The 22,114-nt window shown below is 39.0% G+C and overlaps 1 protein-coding gene across 1 annotated transcript in view; it reads right to left on the reverse strand.

Annotated features, from left to right (window-relative positions):
• LOC103896741 (dynein heavy chain 5, axonemal) overlaps positions 1–22,114 on the reverse strand; it is a 152,017-nt gene that overhangs the window by 99,657 nt on the left and 30,246 nt on the right. The window contains exons 23-30 of the mRNA XM_019471358.1: positions 20,538–20,804; positions 20,210–20,338; positions 19,594–19,809; positions 17,898–18,044; positions 16,147–16,319; positions 13,270–13,448; positions 5,147–5,334; positions 3,724–3,918 (exon numbers count right to left, since the gene is read on the reverse strand). Coding sequence (XP_019326903.1) covers positions 3,724–3,918; positions 5,147–5,334; positions 13,270–13,448; positions 16,147–16,319; positions 17,898–18,044; positions 19,594–19,809; positions 20,210–20,338; positions 20,538–20,804 — 1,494 coding nt within the window. The remainder of the gene's footprint in view (positions 1–3,723; positions 3,919–5,146; positions 5,335–13,269; positions 13,449–16,146; positions 16,320–17,897; positions 18,045–19,593; positions 19,810–20,209; positions 20,339–20,537; positions 20,805–22,114) is intronic.

Genomic DNA, 22,114 nt, shown 5'->3' on the forward strand with positions numbered 1-22,114 from the left:
ATCATTAAGGTTGGAAAAGACTTCTAGGATCATCGAGTCCAACCGTCGACCCAACACCACCATGCCCACTAAACCATGTCCCTAAACACCTCATCTACGTGTCTTCTAAATACTTCCAGGGATGGTGACTCAACCACTTCCCTAGGCAGCCTGTTCCAATCCTTGACAACCCTTTCGGTGAAGAAATTTTTCCTAATATCCAATCTAAACCTCCCCTGGTGCAACTTGAGCCCATTTCCTCTTGTCCTATCACTTGTTACTTGGGAGAAGAGACCGACACCCACCTCGCTACAACCTCCTTTCAGGTAGCTGTAGAGAGCAATGAGGTCTCCCCTGAGCCTCCTTTTCTCCAGGCTAAACAACCCCAGTTGTTTAGCATCAGATATCTGATATCGCATCAGAGGTATTCCCCAACCTACGAAGAACTTCATGAGGAACTTTAGCAAGTCTTTCAAAATATCCCATTATTACTACAACTAACTATGAACGATGGGGGAGGCAGATAACTCACATTCAAGTGAGGAAGTGGTGGACCCAATTGCAAAGCAAAAGATGCAGTCTGAGGTGGACAAGAGAAACCTCAAGAACAAAAAAACAGTGTGGAAAGTGGCCCATCTCAAGTGTATGCAGGCAGATAAGGAAGGGCCGAGAGGACAGCAACATGGCAGAAGCTCTCACTTTTTTTCTTGGGTAACCAGCACGAGTAGGTGCCGATTTGAACTACCTGTTCACTAATGCATGTAGCATGGGAACAAAATAATGTTCATGGGAACAAGAAATTAGAGCTCTGTGTGCAGTTACAGGGCTACAGTCTAACTGGGATGACAGAAATGTGGTGGGACAGCTTAAAAGACTGGAGTGCTGCAATGCATGGATACAGGTTCTTCAGGAAGGACAAGCCAGGAGGGCTGGATGGGGAGTTACCCTTTAAAGTGAAAGAGTGGGAATGCGTTGCCATAGGATGGCTGATGAGACAGTTGAGAGCATTTGGGTTAGGATTAGAGGGCTGATCAACATTGTGGCAGATGTCTCCTGCAAACTTCCTGATAAGGAACAAGTTGATGAGACTTTCTTCTGACAACTGGAATTAGCCTCATCTTTGCAAGCCCTGGTCCTCCCTGGGGGAGGGTTAGGGTTAGGGAGATTCTATGATTCACACATCCCAATATCTGCTGGAATGGCAACACAGCAGGGCAGGGGCATTCCAGGAGATTTCAACACTGTCTCCAATAATATCCTCACAGACAAAATGGTGACTAGGCAGGGTGGTCAGACACTTCAACAACTTGACCAGAGATGCTGTGCAGTCTCCATCCTTGGAGATACTCAAAGGTGAGTATCTAGCCAAAGGTCATCTAGCCAAGGTGCTGAGCCACCTGCTCTATTTGACCCCACTTTGAGCACAAGTATAGGACTAATTGACTTCCAGAGGTCCCTTCCAAACTCAGTTCTCTGATTTTATAATTGTATATAATGGATTTACACAAGAGCAGGACTGTCCAAAGGGCTGCTGACAGGCACAGGCAGAACAAACTAGCATACTACCATGGGTTTGCAGAAAGCTATGCTTCCTGGCTCATATAACAGAGTATGGAATCACGATTCACAATGTAAATCACTAGGAGTGAAGATCAGCATAGCAGGCTTCCCTGATGGATACTGGAGAAATGTTAGAGGGTCCTGAAGAAATTCTAAATACACATGGAAGATGTTCCCCACAGACATTATGGCTTCTATAGTAAGAACTCTGGAATTTAAGTTATAAATGAGATATAAGCATAAAATTCAAATATATAATTGTGATGTAGCTGGGTGTGAGGGCTGTACCCATGTGCACACCCAGTGCACTTGGTCATTAATTTCCATTAATTAATAGCAAGGAACTCCCTTGCTAGCATCAGCATAGATGAGGCAAAGGACAGACCTGAGAAAAGGTAATTGAGCTACGTGCCTTCACAACAAAGCATTTCACTAATTGGTACAGGAGTTCTCCAGATGAGAATTTCAGACAGTTCCACAGAGTCCTCCAGGCAGTTCCTATGATCCCTAGGCCAACTGATAAGCACTACTTATATGCTTCAATATGTTGATTAACATGCTGAGTTAATCAGACAGCTGATTAACTTGCTGTCTCAGAGACTCCAGGGCAGTTTCTGCTGCAGAAATGACCAAACTACACATAGAAACTCTTCGTGCAGATGCAGCAATGGTCATGTACAAAATGTTGTACACTGTTAAGATACTTAAAGTAAGTTTTGTATACAGTTAAGTTCTGTTTGGGGGTGTGTGTTATTTTTAAGTACTCCATCCAGGAGTGAAACAGTTCCAACACAAAATAAGCAAAGCACTTTTGCAGAGGTAGACAGCCAAATTTCTGATGCCTGCTTAAATGTCTCTTCCACAGTGAAGGAAAGAATCATGTCCAGGACAAAAATGAACACACAAACTGAGGCAATGAGAAAATTTAATTCTACTGAGGCCAAGCCTGAGGGAAAAAAGAGAGATCTATATTCAATATGCTGGAGACAAGCTATGTTGCTAACTGCTGAAACTGTGCCTATACAAATTTTCCTAAACAATGTCCATGAATTCCACTTAAGAGAGAGCTCTTGGAAAATGATCCTCTGACAAATGCAGCCTATAAGCCTGGTAACTATAAAATACAGGCAGATGACAGGACTGAGAGAGTAGGTTGGACAGCAACAAATGGACTAACACTAGTGATGCTAGATCAATACAGGGTGATTCAGATTGCCTAAAAACTAATTTGAAGGCTAATGGAGACACCCTGGGCAATATTACAGGGAAGCCAGTAGCAAATATGACCCTTCAGAAGCCAGTCTACAACATAAAGCTGGTGAGTAAAACTCTCCAAGAAAAAGAAACCTGAGAGAAACGAAAATTGGAATCCAGTTTGGTTATATATATTGAGAGTGAAATTACAGAGGTATGGAGAAAGGAAGAGAAAATCCAGATTTGTACTTTTTTATTTTAACTCTGAAATAATAAGGGCAATATGATGCACCATTATCTTATTCTGGTGTAGTCCAAGATTTGTACATGGAAGTCAACATAGTCACTAACAAATATGTGATATAGAACTGAAATAATATAATGGAGAATGTAGTCAATATGCCCAGGTTCATTAGGATCCAACCAAAGCAGGCTTCTCATTTGAGCTGCAACTTACCTACCATTCATATCATCTCTCTTTGAGACCCTCTAGTGGACAGCCAGCACAGGGCATTCAAAAGGCAACAACTAGTTCTGTTCTTAAAAGCAGCTTTATTCTTCATTTCTACTTAAATAGTAAACAGAATAGCACTTTTCTGGTAGCACTCAACAAAACAGTGCCTTCTAGGCATTCCTCAGTTATTTACAATTCTTACACTGTTTCTCCAATAGGTCTAGTCTTCGTAAGTGAGGAGACTGAAAAATGTGTCCTCTACAAAGTTCAGCAGAGCACTATGCACCGTTCCTCATAACTTCTCCAATAGCTGCACTATGTTTAAAAATCACAAATCAAACTTCCTTTACTACACAAAGTAGTTTGAAAAATAAAAACAACATGATGATTTCTGACTCTGTTTCTAGAACCTGAAACTGAAAACCCTAAAAAATGAATAGGTTCATCAGTGTCAAGATAATTATATATTCTATGAAAGTATATTCTCTACATTCCCTTCCAGTGACAGCTTACAGCTGGACAAATATTTATTTTACCTGTTTAGATAACTGCTCTTCACAGAGTTTGTAGAGTGTATAGAATTTTCGACTAAGGACTTGGTTGTCTCGGAAACCAGCACTTGCCAGCTTGACTCGCATAATAATGCTACGGTCAGGCACCATCATAGCAACTGTGCGAAACTGAATCTTCAGATTTTCTGGAAGTTCCTGTCGTCCTGCATAGCCAGGGTTCTGAAAAATGCAAAATATAAAATAAAATATTATATAATGAAAGCAGGATAGGAAGATTTATCTTTTCTGATAATTATTTGGCAAACACAGGAGCACATGCCAGATTGCAAAGGGTAACTTGAGCACGTCACAATTACACATCACTACACAGTTGCCTAAATACTGCAGTTCATGAAGTATGCGGCATCACACATGTTATTTGGAGATGCCCAAGACACACAGACATAGATGGACAACCACTTACATGTTTTGTTGGAGCTGTTTTAAATGGTTAGTTCCTCAGGGTCTTGATAGCGTTCCAGTGCTTGAGGTTACCATCCCTTGTGAGCATTCCCAGACCATTTCAGTGCAAAGTCAGTCAAGCAGTGCAAGCCATTACTGAGCATAATTTAAACTAACGGATCTGACCTTTCACTGAAGATGTCCAAGTCATTCATGTGACTACTGCATGGCTCAGCTGTGAGAACAGTGGTCGCTGGCTATGCAGTGATAACTTCTTAAACTCTTCCAGCTGTTTCCAAACTGCCTTCCCACTGGCCTTTGTATGCCACTAATTTGTCCTCTTTTTCAAATTAAAGTGATAATATTAACACCTTTTCAAAGGTAGGAAACCTTGAAATAAAGACAAATGCTTCCATTCTGAGTTGCGGATATGTAGCCTACAGCTAAGGAGGGGGAGATACAAAGAGGCTTTTAAGGTATTATTACGCTTTCCCACTTCTTTGCCTCCTGCACTGCTAGAGGCAGTCCACAGGCACCAAAGATAAATCTTCAGGAGGCCAGTGAACCAGAGTGAGGGTGGTTTCCTTCATGCTGTCATACAGAAGGATTGTGGTCAAAAGTTCTTCACAAGTGGTGAAATACTGACCAGACCAACCACAGTAGTCCTTGCAGCGGTCAATTACATCTGTTTTATTTTGACAGACTTTGACTAAAAATATGAGATGGTTAGGTTTAGTCTCAATCTGTCAAATATTCAACTAAAAAAGCCCTTAAAATATGTAGTTAATGCTAATTGCATACCCCAAATCCTAAGTTCCTGTTAAAAATACGGGGAAGAGAAAATATCATCATTATTATTTGATCGAATTATTGTTCAAATTGTATTCACTATTTTCTAACAGACAGTTCCAATGATTTCAACAGGGAAATTTCAATGGGAAATTAAATAGAAATTAAATAAAAGATTTTTCACAGTGATGCCATTTACACATATTGACACACATACCATAGTCAGAAATATACCAAATTCTCTGTCCATGTCAACAACATCGCCATCAGTGAAAATGAACTGAGGTTTCTTATTTTTCTTACACTGAAGTACAATATATATCTGCTGAGCAGCTACTGATAAAACTGGAAGTTCAATGCGATTAAATTCATCAAAGCAACCCCATGCACCTGACTGGGCTAAACCTAAAAAAGCAAAAAGAAAAATATTTTGTTAAAATATCAGATCAAACAAGAATAATTTATATATAAAATACAGCATATTCTATATAACTTAATGTAACATGAGAAGAACAGAGTATGAACACAGCGTAAAACGAGAACTCAAAATAAATTGGGCTGTGCATTAATGACACCCAGAAAAAGAATTAACCCTTGGAAGAAAGATATACAAACTTCTTTACAAAGAATCCTACACTTCTACAGCAACCATAAGGCAGGAAGTGTTCAATAATATTGTATATAGTACCTCAAAATATAAACATGCATATAGCATGGAAACTCATCTAGGCAGGGGGTGAAATTGTCAAAGATGAGCTTGAGAGACACCTACCTAAATGAAAAGCACAGAATCAAATTCAGAAATCACTACATTTGTGACAGAAGCATTGTAGCATTTTAGAACAATTAATTCATAGGTCAAAAATTGCTGTCCAAGAGAGAGGAATCTGATGTCACACTTAAAACTGTTATTTGGAACAGGCCATGGAGTTGTGGACAGACATTAGTATCCATAAACATCATGAAATGCATGTCTTCTGGAAGAGTCAAGTACTCCTTCTTCTGTATCATGTTAGCAGGATTGAAATAGGAGTCTACAGTGGCAGCTTTCCAGAGCAGTAGCGGGAAAGCTGCGTAATCCCCTGCTATTCCATGTCCATTTCACAAGAGACAAAGGCTAGTAAGTCTGCTCAGGAACTTCATGGATGCCATCTCCTCCCTTCCCAAAGCCCATACCGGACTAGTATTTCCTACTGCCTGGGTCCAGCAAGGACCTGGATCAGTACTTTAACTGGTGCTACAAACAAATGTTCAGAGGTGCTTAATTCATTCCACTGGGCTGGTGAAGCTCAGTTTGGCTTAAGCCATTTGAAGGCAGTGCTAAATGCAGAAATAAAGCACATGCCCAAGAAAAGGCATTTGTGCATTTGCAATGTTGAACAACTATGCCCAGAGCTCCCCCGAATCTCCATACTTTATATGGCAATGCCTATAGCACTAGTAAAATAAATCAAGGGGTGGTTTATGTGTAATGTTAATTCCTTAAGACACTTAAGGTAATGGAGTCTACTGTTCCTTGTCTGATCTTCTCTTGCTCTTTAAGATGTTCCTCTAGGAACTCTCATCTTACTCCAAATCCCGTTGAGGCTCCTTTTATGTTTCTTCTCTGCCCCTCTTCTACTCTGTCCCATCTTCTACTGTGATCAGCTATCATAGCCAAATCAAAATTTGTCAGTTTTTGCAGATAGCAAAAAAAGAAAAAAAATATGAAAATAATTCTTACATTCATTTTTTACCTTTTTTCATGCCCATTAACGACTTCTTTTAATATTGTTGCATTGATTGGTCTTTTTTACCCACGTAATTTTGGAAGAACTCTTCAACAACATCAGTGGAGTCACATCAGATAAAAACCAGTGGTAGTAGAGCCAAAATTGGGTCCTTAAGATTTGATTCAGTCAGGGCAATACTGCAGATCTCCCATGAAATTCAGTTCAATTCCATATGTAGAGTAATCTTTTTCCTAAGCTGCTTCTAACTAATTTCTGTGATATTATAAGGAAAAACATGCTCCAAAAGAAAAGAATTTGAAGAGAATAAAAAGTCACATGGACTTAATTACAAAATTTAAAAGCAAATGGAATATATACAAACACCACAATGCCATAATGAAGCAACGATTAAAGTAATTCTATACCCAGGTACCAAATTTAAAACATGAAAGACTCAATCCTACTGTCTTTAAAAACAAATGAAGCATGTCCCTTGACTTCACTGGTGGGGCAGCAGGTCCTTTAACTAAAGTTCTCCCTCTTGTATGAGGAATATCAGGGCCCTGGATATACCGATAGGCCTTAATTGCCCTGACCAGCCTTACCTGGGGCTCCTACCCACACTGTCCTCCAGTCCAGGAGCTCCATTTCAGCTCAGGCAGGTCTAAGTCTTCAGTCTTTGCCTGAGCTATGTTGTATGTAGGGCTGGGCACAGCCCTATCTCCTGTTATCCTGACTTGCTGACTGAACTTCCTGGAGGACCCCAGAACTATCCATAGTCTTACCTCCAGCCCTGCCTCCTGCTGTTTCTGACTGAACTTCCTAGATGGACCCTGGACCCAGCTTGTTATTTCACCTTGTCTGATGGTCACTGGACAGCTGATGGAACAAGCTGTCACCAACCTGCCCTGCTCAGGCACTGTGGGACTGTGCCCTGGTCAGTGAAGTCCCTGCCCTTGCCTGTGTGGTGGTCACCCTTGGCTCCTGGCTTGTCTTCCCTCGTGGAGCTGCCCCACTCTTGCTGCTCCCTGATGAAAAATTCTTGCAGAGATTTTTCAAATACATTTGGCCCCTTTTGTTACATGTGTTACATGACTACTGGGATCCATTCTAAAAAAAAAAAAAGAAAGTTTTTGCTACTTTGTTTATTAAACATCAATATCTACTCTTTTGGCTACAACAACGAAAAGCCCTAAAGCTGGACATTCTTTAAGAAAGGGACTTTGTTCCATATAATATTGTCTCTTACATTTACTATCCCTATATTAAAGATTTTTAAAATTCATTGCTCTACAGAATGGGAAGGTGAGGTTCTAGCCAAACAATTTTTCCTTGGGAAAGGAAAAAAAAAATCACTTGTTCTGTAATGCCACCTGCTGCACGGAGTTAGGAAACGTGACTCTCAGGCAAAGCCAATATCCCACAGCTTTGAATAAATTCATTTCTTGCAAAATTATTTCATTCTGGTGGCATTTAAAAAGAAAAAGGAGAGAAAATACACACATGCATACACCCACACACAAGCAAACTGTTAGCTGCGTTAACAGCTTAGAGACAACATAATTTTGTTGTGCCCTGTCATGCTGTGCATTAATTGCTGTCCCCACACAAAACACAGTATGGTAATCAAATACAGAAATGGAGTAAAAGCAGAAAATAAAGGAAAAGACTAAAGAGATCTTTAACTACGTCTAAGAAATGTGACAAACACACACGCAAATCAGGACAGATATCCTACAAATCTGGTCCTCACGATACATGAATCACACAGCATAGCTACTTCAAAATGCATCTCTGCAATGTAGTTCCATGTCCCTTTCCATGTCAGTGACCCTATGGCCTAGACACAGCTGGATGGCCTGACCCTTGAACGCTACACTGTGGCCACAGTCCCCAGTGCAGGTACTAGGGCCCCACACACGAAGAAATTATTTTGCAGCCTACTGTGACAACCCCTGTTCTGCCAGGTGACCCAAGAGGCTCTATGTGTTGCTCCGCACTGGGAGGTCTGCCTAAAAATAGTATGACAGTGCAGTAACTAATCATGACAAAGCAGCTATAAACTCTCTTTTGTATTGAAATGACACATCTCTTAAGATTTTACACAGGGGTAGAACTATAGTGACATAATTCAAAGCAAATTTTACTAAAACAGAACTCTGTCTAGCCAAAGTGTAGCCCAGAAGCAGTAAGCTACAAGGTACTCATTGGTCCTGAAAGAATTTAGAGAGCTCCATACCTGTTTATTCACCTTCTGAATTAAGATAAATTTCAAATCTTCCATTAAATATTGCATTAATTATCAAATCACAAAAAGCCACCTCAGGTAAGACTGGAGTTGTTTGACTGTAACTATAGAAAACAGAACCAAAGCAAACACGACTTTGTTTGCAACCGTGGTTGTCTGTAGATGAGTATAAACCAAGGTTTATAAGTATAAACCAAGGTTTCCTAAAGGGTATTCACCAACACTTTCCAGTAACACTTTCCAGTAACAGTGATGAAGTACCCCTGATTTGCTATTCCTGGGCAATTTTAACACTGAATTTGATATAATAGAAAACTTGAAAATTCACCTTCTCACTTGCTTCCCTGGTACTTTCATGTGTCACCTCTGGTCCAAGTCAGATGACCAGTTATATCTGAACCTACTTTTTGGTTCAAATTTCAAAAATAAAACTATCAAAGATGAAAGTCCAGGCCTTGGACACCTTGACTAGACCATCTGTCTGTGAATAGCTGGAGTCACACAGGAAAACGAAAGAGACAGGAAGAGAGAGAAACAGGGATACAGAACCTCAGCTCTGAGCCAACCAGGAGAATTTTAAATTATAATTTTATAGCACACAATATATTGTTATGTTATATATATTATATTATATTACATTATATTATATTTTTCTACTTCTTTATTCATAAGATCAAACTTCTTGTCCTTACAGGAAAAATCTGGAAACATGGCTGCAGACATGACAATACCACCTCCACACCCCCTTTTTCTCCTCACTGCTAAATCTGCTAATATCTGGTAACTTGACCCACAACACCAGATGAAGTGAAAAGTTCAGAAGAACACTGATGATGGAGTACAAAGCCTATCACAGACGTGGAATTCTGAAGAATTTCTCAAGGTGTGCACTAAAATATGTAGTATGTTTCATGAGAACTCTCTTATCAGTCTGCATGAAAGCGCTTCTACAGCTGTGAAGAACCATCCTTCTTTTCCATTAAAGATCTCACACGCATTAAAGAATCTTTCTCTAAACTCACTTTGCTCCTCCTATTAAACCAAAAAAGAGCTCATTTCCTTCCCCGACTTCAGTATATATATATATATTCTTTTCAAGAAATACCAGATATCTTAAAGACGTTTCAACATAAAAATTGTGATTCCAAGCCAGGCCCTTCCAAGTTGTGAAAATAAGTCCAAAGCAACCGGTGCCCTTCACAAATGAAAGCATCAGTGACTTATGTAAGAACAGAATCTTACTTTTCCTCCCAGACACACAACAGTCTGATGAATGCTGAAAAAAATCACCCTATCCAGGCTCTATTCAGCGGGATCTATGACCTAATTCCCAGGCAACACCATCCCACCAGCAAATTGACTGTGGTAAGCAGTCACAGGCATCATGGTCGCCTGAGTACCAATTTGTTGAGTTCTATAAGGATCTTTTCTAACTCTTATTGAACAATAGTATGCCATTAAATGAGGGAGCCAGATAACAAGGACACATTACACAATATTACTCAGCTTTTGTTGCATATGATGACAATACTACATGGAAAATGGTCAGCTTATAGAAAACAACAGACAAAGGAAGCTGAGCCCTAAAACTCAGCTCATGTTCTTAGACACAACAATTGTGCCCCATTTTACTAAAAGAAGGCAATGACAAGCTGCAGTTATCACTATTGCCTCAATCTGAAATGAGAAAGGATAAGTTACCAAACTGCTCAGGATAAGAAGGCAGAAACAAAGCAAGGATACAGAGGCTAGATGTCTGGGTTGACACAAATCAGTAACTGTTTAATACAAAGAAGTGAAATCACCAAGGAGTCGGGGGAAAAAAGGTGGTAACATAAAGAGATGCAAACATTCTCACAGAAGGAGCAGAGAGGAAAAAGACAACAGCTTGGTGAGATCAAAGACAAGCCCACTCCAAGGAGAAACAAAGGCTGACATCCCCCCTCTGGACGGATAACTGCAGGTACAGCAGAGACCCAGCAGATGACTGCGCTTGACGTTATGGGCATATTCATGCTTAGTCAGACATCAAGCTGGTCCCAGCCCTCTTCTGTTTATTACCAACAAGTAAAATAAACTTGGGACACTAAAAGTCTGCAAGCACGATAAAAGACATGCAACTAAAAGTTGGCCCAAAGATCTGGAAGTTACAAGACGTGCTTTGAGAAACTTGTGACCTTGACTGAAGGTACTCACACATTCAGCTAGTTCAGTTTCTAGCTTAGAAATGTTCCTCTGTTTGTTTGGTATTATATAAATGAGCAGCTTTCCATAGCTTCTGGTCACTAGGTAACGATCTTCTCTCTTGATATGTAATGATCTGGCCTTGCTTATAAACACAGTATTTACCTCAGGTAAGGACTACAATAACGCAGTATATTCAGTACAGAAGTCACCAGCTCCTACAAAAGTTTAACCCACATCCCAGTGTAATTTAATGGGATACTATGAAACCTGTCTTCTGCCCTCACTGCTCATAGGAGCACCGAGCCAGTTTCAGCCTTCTCCAAGGCAGTGAATGCCTGCATTCACCTAAAAAGACCAAAGCTAAAGCTAAAGCTAGAAGACTAGCTAGAAGACTGCCTAATGCTTTAAATGAAGACTGTGATCAAACTTTCCATTTTTGTGGCATTAGCAGAACATCTAGCTAGAAGAGTGGGCTCTTCATGGGACCAGTTCAGGACTGGGGATTAAACTCTCACAAGAGCTAAGGATGGTCACTAGCTCTACCATCTGCTGCTTCCACATTTACTGCACTACCTCAGATTCCTGGAATGGAAATGATAGGGCTGCTCTAGCAGGGGGCACTTTATCCTCGCTTTTTGTAGCAGTGTCTCCTTGACTGTTTTCTCCAGCTATCCTGCTTGCTCCAGGCTGGCCCCTTACTGCAGCTCCAACTAGGGAAATCCCCAGTTAGGAAGGAAGGCAACAGACATGAGCATGCCTCAGAGAGAGAGAGAGAGCGAGAAAGAGAGAGACCAGTGCCCTTTCGAAGCTCAGTGTATCTCTTCTGTCATGGCTCATGGCTCAGAGGAATAGGGGATGGAGGCTGGCTGAGGCGAAGAAAGCAAGAATGGAAATGTTTCTTTCTTATCTATTTTCATGTTCTTATAAATGGAGCTAATGTGTTCAATTAGTGAGAAGCAGGGCATTCTGCAGAATGCATAGACAGCCACAAAACTTCTGAGCCATGATTAGAAAAACTTGTCAAACTGGTCAAATAATTTTTCCCCTTCTTTCTTTGCTCTACTTCTTCCCATTTCCCTCTTTTTGATATGGCCATTGAAGAAAGTTAACAAGTTAATGAGGCCTAAAAATATCTGTAAAAGAACAAAAGGATTAGGAGGAAGAACAGTAGTCCAGTGAAGTCAGTACAAGTACTGCTTTTAACTCGGTTCTTCCCAAATATGTACTATTGGTCGTCTTGATCTAACTCAGCCACAAACAAACCCAGTAAGACCACAGAAGAGATAAGAGAGAAATATGGAAAATCTTTTCACAATTAATTACAAAATCACCTTAATCCAAACCTGGCATGCCTTTCAGGCTATCTATCTCCATTAGAAAAGATTAATTGGATACTTTTAAGCTCTTAAATAAGAAGCCAAAGACAAAAGTTAGTTCTATTAAAATCTTGGCCACCTTTGCTGGCTTCTTAATTAAAACTAGAAATGATCTCCAGGTTATATTTTAACCTTCAGGAGATATCACAACAGTGAAAATTATGTTTATGATACCTTGTGTTAGATTTAAGAGCCCACCACTCACAGAAAATGGTGGCATTCTGTGGTCTGTCCGTCCATACAACCAATAGTAGCTACATACTAAAACCGACATAATGGAGTCCATAGATATTGGATCACCTGATCACTGTTTGCAAAACTGACTTCAAAGCTCTGCTTATCATGAAAAGTTATCAGAGTTTAACCACTATCTCATTTTCCTGGTTTCAAAAAAGTTCTAGAGTTCAAAATAAGACACTGTACCACTTTGCATGTTTCCCTGCCTTGCACAACATCACCGAGCTCTGTATTTGTTTGTCTTGCTTGATACAAAAATGGCAAGGGAGGGCTAAATATCCTCCCCATTGGGATGGGTGGGATAGAGGCATAAAGAAATTAAGTAGCAAGGATTAAAAGGGAAACAGAAAAGAGGACAAAGGTAGGAAACACCCTCCAAGAATATAAAAAAAAAAACTGGAAAGCATGCAGGAAGAAAAAAGGGGAAAAAAGAATAAATAATCAAGTATCAAGAAAAGTTGATGAGCGTCTGGAAATAAGAGGATACAGAGAAGAAAATACCCTACTAATCATTGCTAACTCACTAGTGAAGAGACAAAAACTTGTGACTCTAAAATGAACAAACCAGATTATTTCTTACCTTTATAGATACGGCCAAGTCCTCTGTAGTCCATTTGGTCTGAACAATTGAAAACAACAACATACTTTCCCAGGCATTTGCCCATGTCTTTAGTTGTCTCTGTTTTCCCTGTCCCTGCAGGTCCTGCTGGTGCACCACCCATACTCATGCCCAGTGCCTGTGCCAGAGTGATGTAACACCTAGACACAGAACAAAGAGCTCTATTAATCTTTTTCTATTAATTACTTGAAGTCTGTTAATGTAACCACAGCAGTTGTATTACACAGAGCTGGGGAAGGGGGCAGAAATGGGTGTGCTTCCCTGTGGTAAGTCCTCAGTCACCCCCTTTGCACACCGTGAAGCTGAGTTACCAGGTACTACCTTTGCTCCACCTGCAGAAAAGCATGTGTCCAGCACAGCAATGACTACAACAGCCCAGGAAATGCACAAGCCAATTCTAAATGCTGAATACCAAAATACTGTAGTATTGTGATTTTCTCACACTAATCATACACCCTCCCCTCCATGACCCAGCCTTATGCTGCAGCACCTAGACCTGCTGGGTTTCTGCCTTTTTTCCCATCTTCATACTCTCTCCCCAGATGGGCTCTCTGATCTGGCAATAGGAAGGCACAGAGGCTGGAAGCAGCTCCTGTTCTTGCCATTTCCCTACCAGCATGCCAAACCAGAGCAATGCTGCCAGACACATTAGGTCTTTGAGTTCCAGGAGGGGAATGGACCAGAGGGAAGATTGTAATGGGCAATGGAGAAAGAGGAGGGACCCATGAGTCCTAGGATCATCTTCTGCTTCAGCCTCCATCCTGGGTTGACATCCCCGGGTTTAAGTCTCACCTCCCCAGATGGTGTGGAGATGACTGAAGGGTGTAGAAAGACTGCTGTTCTAACCTACAATGCTCCAAAATCCCAGTAAGCCCATTTTAACACTGTGAAACTCAATAGCTTTATGATATATCTGGGGAGAGAAAATGAGCACTGAAAAAACCCAAATGATACCAGCTAGTACACTTCCTATAAAATAATACAGTACTCATTCTAATATAATAGTAATAATAATGCTTTATCACCTTATTACTCAGTAATCAGTTAACAGCCACTCAGTGAACACAGAAACAATACCACTCCTAACAATTCTGCTACTGCAAATGAGGTAAGGACAAACTGTATACATAGAACAAGTCCTAAATATAACTTGCATTTCATTTTTTGTATCTGCCATGACGTGGTCTGTGTCTGACATGATGTTTAGGAGCATTCAATTTCAGTCCCATTATCTTAATGTAATGTACTACTGCCAGTGTGTATTTATCATGTGCTTCAGGAATCTTTCTGAACACAAAATCATTAGCCAAACAGCACTTGACTCCAAGTTGATTAATGGAAAGCAAAGATATCATTACCTGAAAATTGTCAGAAGCTCACACAAGTCCATACAGCAATATTAAAAATATTAAAATGGAAAAAGCCTAGAAGGGGAATAAAATCTGTTCTTATGCAACGCTGCTTAGGTACATAAGTTTCCCATGCCAACACTAGAAAATATCTCTGCTTCAAATACTCTTTCAGTATATAACAGTGGATAGCCACCAACCCCTGCAGCTCTGTTTGGCTTTTCTAGGTTTGCCCAAAGACAGATACCTCTGTTCTTTTTTGTTGTTATTATTATAGTTTAAACTCATTCAAAAGATGCATTTTCTTCAACAATGTCACCCTGCGCTAGTTTTCAATCTCGTGTGACATAGCAGCTTGAATCAATCCCTAACCAATTAGGTTGCATTTTAATTCTGTGAACAAATTTTGAATGACAACATTTTCTTGATACTGTCTCTCCTGGTGGGCAAAAATATTGTCTGCGTGGTAGTGCTGCCATACCCACTAATCAACTGCATGTTTACTGCTGCAAACAGATCTCTATCTAGCATAGGAATAGTAGAGTATGTAACATAGAATTTGGCAGATGTATGTTACATGTTAAAAGCCAGGTATCCAAGCATAGGGTTTTGGCTCTCTTAAACAGCTCACTGGGCATAATTTTGGTTCAGAAATTGGCAAAAGTCTGAAATTTCACTAGTAAATAAAATCTAGTAGCACAGAGAGTGCAAAGACAATTCCAACATTAATTCAATGTTGATTAATTAATTCAATGTTGATTCAATTAATTAATTGGCCAGCAGTCATTCTTCAAACAACAAATGACTGAACATGCACAGAATTTTGACATTCCTATCCACACTTAAAAGAACAAGCTCTGGCATAGCAAATACATCTGCCTCTTGCCTAGCTGAAGCAGTACCAAGTACTTTAGGAAAATATGCATCTAATACAGTGCTGTATAACTAACACTCCACCAATAAAAAGTTCTCCTTACGTTTTGCCCTCAGAGCATCTTCTGTGTTTGTAGTCCCATAATTCTCCATAGGCCTTGCTTAAAACCATATTGGCACTAATTATTCAATGCTATGTCCTGAGTTACTGCTTTCTCCTCTAGGGTGACTTCAAATGAATCACTTGCCATAATCCCAAATTCTCATGCAACTACTACTTTATTGAACGCAGCAATATATTGTTTTTTAGATCCACTCTGTTTAGGCTGGTGAAGCGTATGGCACTCAGCTATATTTATCTTGAGCACAAGTAAGTTTTTCAATGCCTACCACAGCACATATAGCTCAAGCAAACACTCAAAAGAGAATTCAAGACCCCTCCTAGGGGTGCCTGCTTTCACTAGATGAATATATAAGCACTGGCCTCTGCTTTCCCCCGCCGATATTGCAGCACTAGAGTGCAACCAAAGAAAGAATTCGTGAAAGTTAAAGGAATTAAATCAAAGGAATTAAGTCTTAGCTCCAGTACTATGCACTGCATTCTTTTTATAACTACCTGTCAGTTAAAGGAGTTATAACAAGCCTGTCTGTACACCCTAAGTATTCATTGCAGTAGGTGAACTCTACATCAGTGATTTGGATAACGCATTTATCCAAGTCTTCAAGAAAATAAAATCGCGACTGTTTTTGCCACTCAAAATCAGACGGAGATTTAATGTTCATACGGACCTATAATGGAAAAGAAAAATCATTAATACAGAAATGAAACAGTATAACAAATTCATCTTAAATTCCATACAGAAAAGAAGTCTACTATGCATAAATTCTAGAGCTGGAAGAACGAGCACAGAACCTGTCAGGAGTCAAGACATCCAGAATTATCTTTTCAAACCTGTCTATGACATGCTCTGAACCTTTTGACCACTTCAATTTTCCTCTGAGTTGTGTACAGAGATTATGAATTGTGTCTTACGGAGATATTGAAGAACAGTGATGGAAAACTTCATAAAAAACTAAGTAACAATACTGGTTACACTGCATGGTATCTGGTGCCATTACTCACAGAAATACTAAATCATGGACAACACTTGAATATATTGTATACATGTCTGTGTGTTTGTTTATTTGGGATGTATTTTTCAGTACGAACTTGCCACACACATATTTAGATTTGTGGCAGATTAATAGATCTTGATTCATTATTTTTGACACTTGATCTCAAAACCACCAGCCTCTTACAGAATACGTAGTCCTGGTTATTGGCCTTGCAGACATGGTGTAAGGTGAAGAGGAGGTTCTGGATTCTCAGCCACTTCCCTCTACTTTCTCTCAACCACAAAAGAATGTGTTTAGCAGGGAACAGAACGTTTTGAGAGAAAAGGATATTATTACATCTACCAATTAAGAATCCTTTCCCCAGTTTTGGACTTGCCCCCTTTTATTTCACATACAGACCCTTTATATTTAACCAATCTTCTGTGATGCAATTTTACTATAATATGACATTAAATTAATTGATAATGAAATGTCCAATTAAGAAAACAATTATGAAAATAAATTGAAAATTACGGGCAGAGGATAAAACCCCATGCCTACCTTAGAAGCTGGCAGTTTTCTTTCTAACTTTCAGTAGTTTTCTTTATGATTTTCTATCTTTCTTTACACATGCATTTAATTTTTATCTTTCTAACATATATGCATAAATTAAACAATGCAGTATTGAATTATTGACCTTTGCATCATGCAAGCTTTTTGAAAGTTATTTTACTTCCATTTTTATATTATAGTTTCATGTATTCAATATACTTATCTAAAGGAAGTCTGATGCAACTCAATTATAAAAAAAATTAAAATATCTGTTCTGGTTACTGTTGCTACCCTTTTCAAATATATGGAGCCTCACCGCTTTAACCTTTGAATAACTATTACCTTAAATCAACACATAGGCTGGGCTGGAAATCACATGATTGATAGCAATACTAAAGGCACTTTTTTTCCTTTTACATTTCAATTAAATAATGTATTAAATTTTCAGTTTGAGAAAATAGTTTAATTTAAAAAATTAAACTCTTTTGCTCACAGTGAATTTGTGCATGATGGGTCTAAACCTATGAACATACCTATATATAATTTGCCCTTATCTCTGCATGTCATCTATATGAAATCAAACTAAATCTGATATGCTATATCACAGCACTAATGTCAGAGCTACTCAAAGAGAATAGATTGTAAGATTTGTTCATAATTTTTTAATATGCGCAAAAAACTTCCATACAGAAAGTCCCTTAAAGGGTTTCAAAAACTTACCAAATCATCAAAGATATCCTTCTGGTGCACATGAATGGTGATTAGAGTTTCATATTTTGTGCGCTCCATTCTTGTCAGATTGTGTGTTGTCATGTCAATCAAATCATTTAAAAGTTCCAAAAACTTCTGATTTGTTGTGTGCATTACCTTTTCCACGTAGCAAGAACAGCCATATTAATACAAGCATGATTTGTTCTCCCAATGTTTAGAATAAAAAACAAAAAACATCTGCAAACATATGGGCCCATGACATCTATGATCTGCTTTGTATTTATTAGGCTTGGAATCCTAAATTTGGATTTGCAGGCTGCCCTCCATGCACGCATTCTTAGCCCAACAGAGTACAATAAGGTTATATCTAGGTGAACAGGTCACATCATTAGATTTTATTCCAAGACTGCTGCTCCTTCTACTGTACATTACATATTCAGCTGATTGCATCCCTGCATATTTTCAGAACCATCAGTCTCCGGTTTTGGGTATTGCACATCAGCCCAAGTAGTATCTACTCATTAGGGGGAACAGGAACCTGGAGATCTATCACATTGTCTCACCAGAGGAGGGGGAAAATGTAGTGTAATTTTAGATGCCAATGCTAAAATAATTTATTTTGTGGCACCAGGTTCTGTTACAAAATTCCACACAATACAATAGTGACTATACAATATTGACTTAGGTAAACAGCATGAGCCCCTGTCAGTGATGTTCCTGGTACACAACAAATTATAAAGTGCTGAGGTTTCAGAAAGGGCAGCTCATATAGACTCCTGTTCCAAACGTGTGAGAAAACAATCAAACTAGTTTTCCATAAATATATGCAAAGCCTAAAACTCACACTGTTTGCTGAGAAAAAAACGCTGAAAACACTGCAAAACTATCAGAGAACTAAACAACCTCCCCGCCCCCCAAAAACACACACACAGTTCATTCTAAGTAAATGAAAGCTTTGTACAGTGCAGAAAATGTAGCACTAAGTGGTCTTCTCTATAGTCTAAAGTCTTTGTTTTCATTCAGTATCAAAATATAGCATGGTACCATTCCCCTGCATTTACTTTTATGGTAGGATGGTGTTACTAGTTCTTAGTCCAATCACACTGTATAATCTTGATTAATGGTAATTTGCAACTCTTTAGTTCACATCCTCTCCTTCCTCCTTCATAGATTCAGTGTTAGTAATAACACCTTGGTGTTAACAGTATCTTCTCTATGTGTTTGAGATTAAACCAGCACCTTCTCAAATGGCTTCTATTCTCTCCCTTCCCTAAAAAAAGAGCTCATCAACTGAAGAATCTAATACACCCTGTTACAGTAGACCAATGCCCATGAAGCACAGTTATTTCCCCAAATTTTGGGAGCTCTTATTTCTTTCCAAATTTGATTTTGGGAAAGTAATAGGATAAGATTCCCTATATTCCCAAACTAAGAAATTGTCCCTTCCCAAGATGACTGAGCTGACAGAACAATAGAAAAAATCTCAGGATTAGGAACAATTCTAAAGCACATGCTGGGGGATGGTGAAGAGATGCGACCTCTTAACACATTTTTTATCATTCTCTTTTCCTGTTAGTTTATTTGGTATTCTGGTTACTTAACTAGTATTTTGTGCTTTTTCCTACACGTTACTTTTAACTTTTCACAATACGTGCTGTTCCAAACAATGCTTTTAATTAATCCCCAAAGATTCATTAAATACCACCTTTTTGTCTGTTTTGGCACCGTTCAGTGCATTCTCTGCATCTCTGGTCCAGATCATTTGAATTCCCAGAAGTCCTATTTGTGCAGGAAACATTGCTTGGAAGTCATACAGCTTAAATCCTGAATCGCTAATGGCCATTGATGCCTCTCTAATGATGGTGTGGATTGTTTTCCTAATCCCATTCAGCAGCTGACCTAACCAGAATTCCACATTTCCCTGAAATAAACAAGAAAGTACTTTTAAAGAATTAGTTCACTAATAATTCACAAGGAGAAAAAGCCCTACGCGACTTTTTTCTCAGTCCTTCATACTCCCATTTCCCTCTTTGTTATTCTCTAATCTTTAAAAGATTCCTCTCTTCCTTCTGCTCCACTGCCTTTCCAGAGATACGTGATGGATTTGGCACTTCACATCAGTACTGCTGAAAAAACAAGTAAAGTAATCGTTACAGAATGACACAAATGTCCTGCCCTTTCTGGCCTTTGCTCTTGCTGTTCACATTAGGTGGTTTTCATTCAGGTAGTCAAATAATAGCATGATGCGATACTGTTGGTCTCTAAAACATAAATCTACTTTAAATCAAGTAATGAAAAACTGCAATATATACCTCCATTACCTGAGCTAAAACTGGTTCAATAATATTGACCTGTTCTCCTTCTTGAGATTCAAACAATAAAATCTGGTCGTAGTTTTTTTCATGAAATCCCACTCGGTTAACATTGTCAAACAAACTTAATAAATGTGCCTACAATAGAATCAGAAAAAAAAACCCTATGTAAACTGATCTGATATGGCATTCTTACTTTGCCTTTAAATCCGGTATTAGAAGATTCTATAAATCTTTCCATAAGTGAAAGAAATTCTCTCAACTAAATAACGAAATCCTCCATGGTCCTCACTTACTAATAGTGACCATAAGAACATTATTGCCTTATTACTTGTACCTGAATAGTGTGGGAATCAGATGCTTGACCAAGGATTTCCAGAAGAGCAGGGTCAGATACAAAAAAAAATCTTGGAAATATTAACCGTTTTTTTTCCAAATACCCAGTCAGTGATTTCTGACAGATTTCCAATTGTTCCAGCAAATGTGGTAATAGTTGTGCCAAAGTCTCATCTCCAACACAGCACTGCACGATGTTTGATGTTTCATGGGCTCTCTGCATAATTCTCTGCCATGATTTATCAATGTTTTGAAATCTTCTGGCTTCCTGGAGTACATGAAAAATGCATTAGCTCTTCCTCATGTTTGTCAAATTCTAAAAATTAAAGAATTCCATGAGACAAAGTAACAGTTTAATATTTCTCTTGCTGACCAAGTCTTCTTTGCAGGACTAATGTATGAATATTTATAGGCATGCTTATAATGATCAGTGCTTATAATGACCAGAGTTCAAATTGCAAGAGAAAGAGTCCAATGGGACAGCTCTGGAAATTTCTTTTACTTCATATTGGGCACCAAAATTGTCCATATAGAAGGATTCCAAGACACACCAGAAAACTCAAACAGAAGCCTTCTCAGAAATTACAGTCTTCCTAATAGCAATACACAATGTCATGTAATGGCTGCTCCACACAGGTTAAGAGGAGTAAGTTGTTAGTAGTAATACTTGACAAACAAAAACAGTATAGTCTAAAGCTGCCGCACTTGTAAGGTATTGTAGGTGAAGGGAGACAAATTCTTCCCAATACTGGGAGCTGGAGAATAAATATTTTTCTACACTGGGTATACTGACTTTAAAAACGCTTTCTTCACCTACAACAAATGAAATGTTAATGGGGTGATAATTATCTGAGAGCTAGAAGAGATCTCAAGAGACCATCCAAAGCCATTTGCCTGTCACAAGACAGGATCATATCCATGCCACTCTTGAAAAACATCTGTCTGTCTGATGTTTAAAGATGTTCAATGCTGGAGATTCAGAAGCCTCTCCAAGCAATCTTCGCTACTGGTGACTCTGTTTCAATATCTAAGCTTAATCTTTCTTGTGTGTACACCAGCTACTTCTCATCATACTCATAGACACAGAGGACACATTGTTTTCTTCCTGTTGAGAACAACCTTTATGTTTTTTTAAAACTTATGTCTTCTCTTCAGTTTTTCCTCTCCTTCAAGCCAAACAAGCCTAGTTTGTTGAATCCTCTCTTGTGCGTCATCCTTCATGGATAGTTCCTCATTCTTATCACTCTCTTCTATGCTCTCTCAAATCTGTCTGTGCGTTTCTTTGGCCAAAACCAGGTGCAATATTCTAGTTATCGGTTATTGCTGTTTATGCATTCCACTTTTCGGCCTGCATTTTACACACCAGCAATCTAAAACTCATTTTCTGACAGTACTATGAATGACAGTGTCAAAAGCCTATCAAGATATATAGCAACTACTGTTTTTCCTCTATCCACAAAGCTTGTTACCCACCCTAAAAATAAATTAGAATAATAGAATCATAGAATAGTTTGGGTTGGAAGGGACCTCTAAAGGTCATCTAGTCCAACCCCCCTGCCATGGGCAGGCACATCTTCA

This window comes from Aptenodytes forsteri, unplaced genomic scaffold (genome assembly GCF_000699145.1).
Source record: "Aptenodytes forsteri isolate BGI_AS27 unplaced genomic scaffold, ASM69914v1 Scaffold97, whole genome shotgun sequence".
Taxonomy (NCBI): domain Eukaryota; kingdom Metazoa; phylum Chordata; class Aves; order Sphenisciformes; family Spheniscidae; genus Aptenodytes; species Aptenodytes forsteri.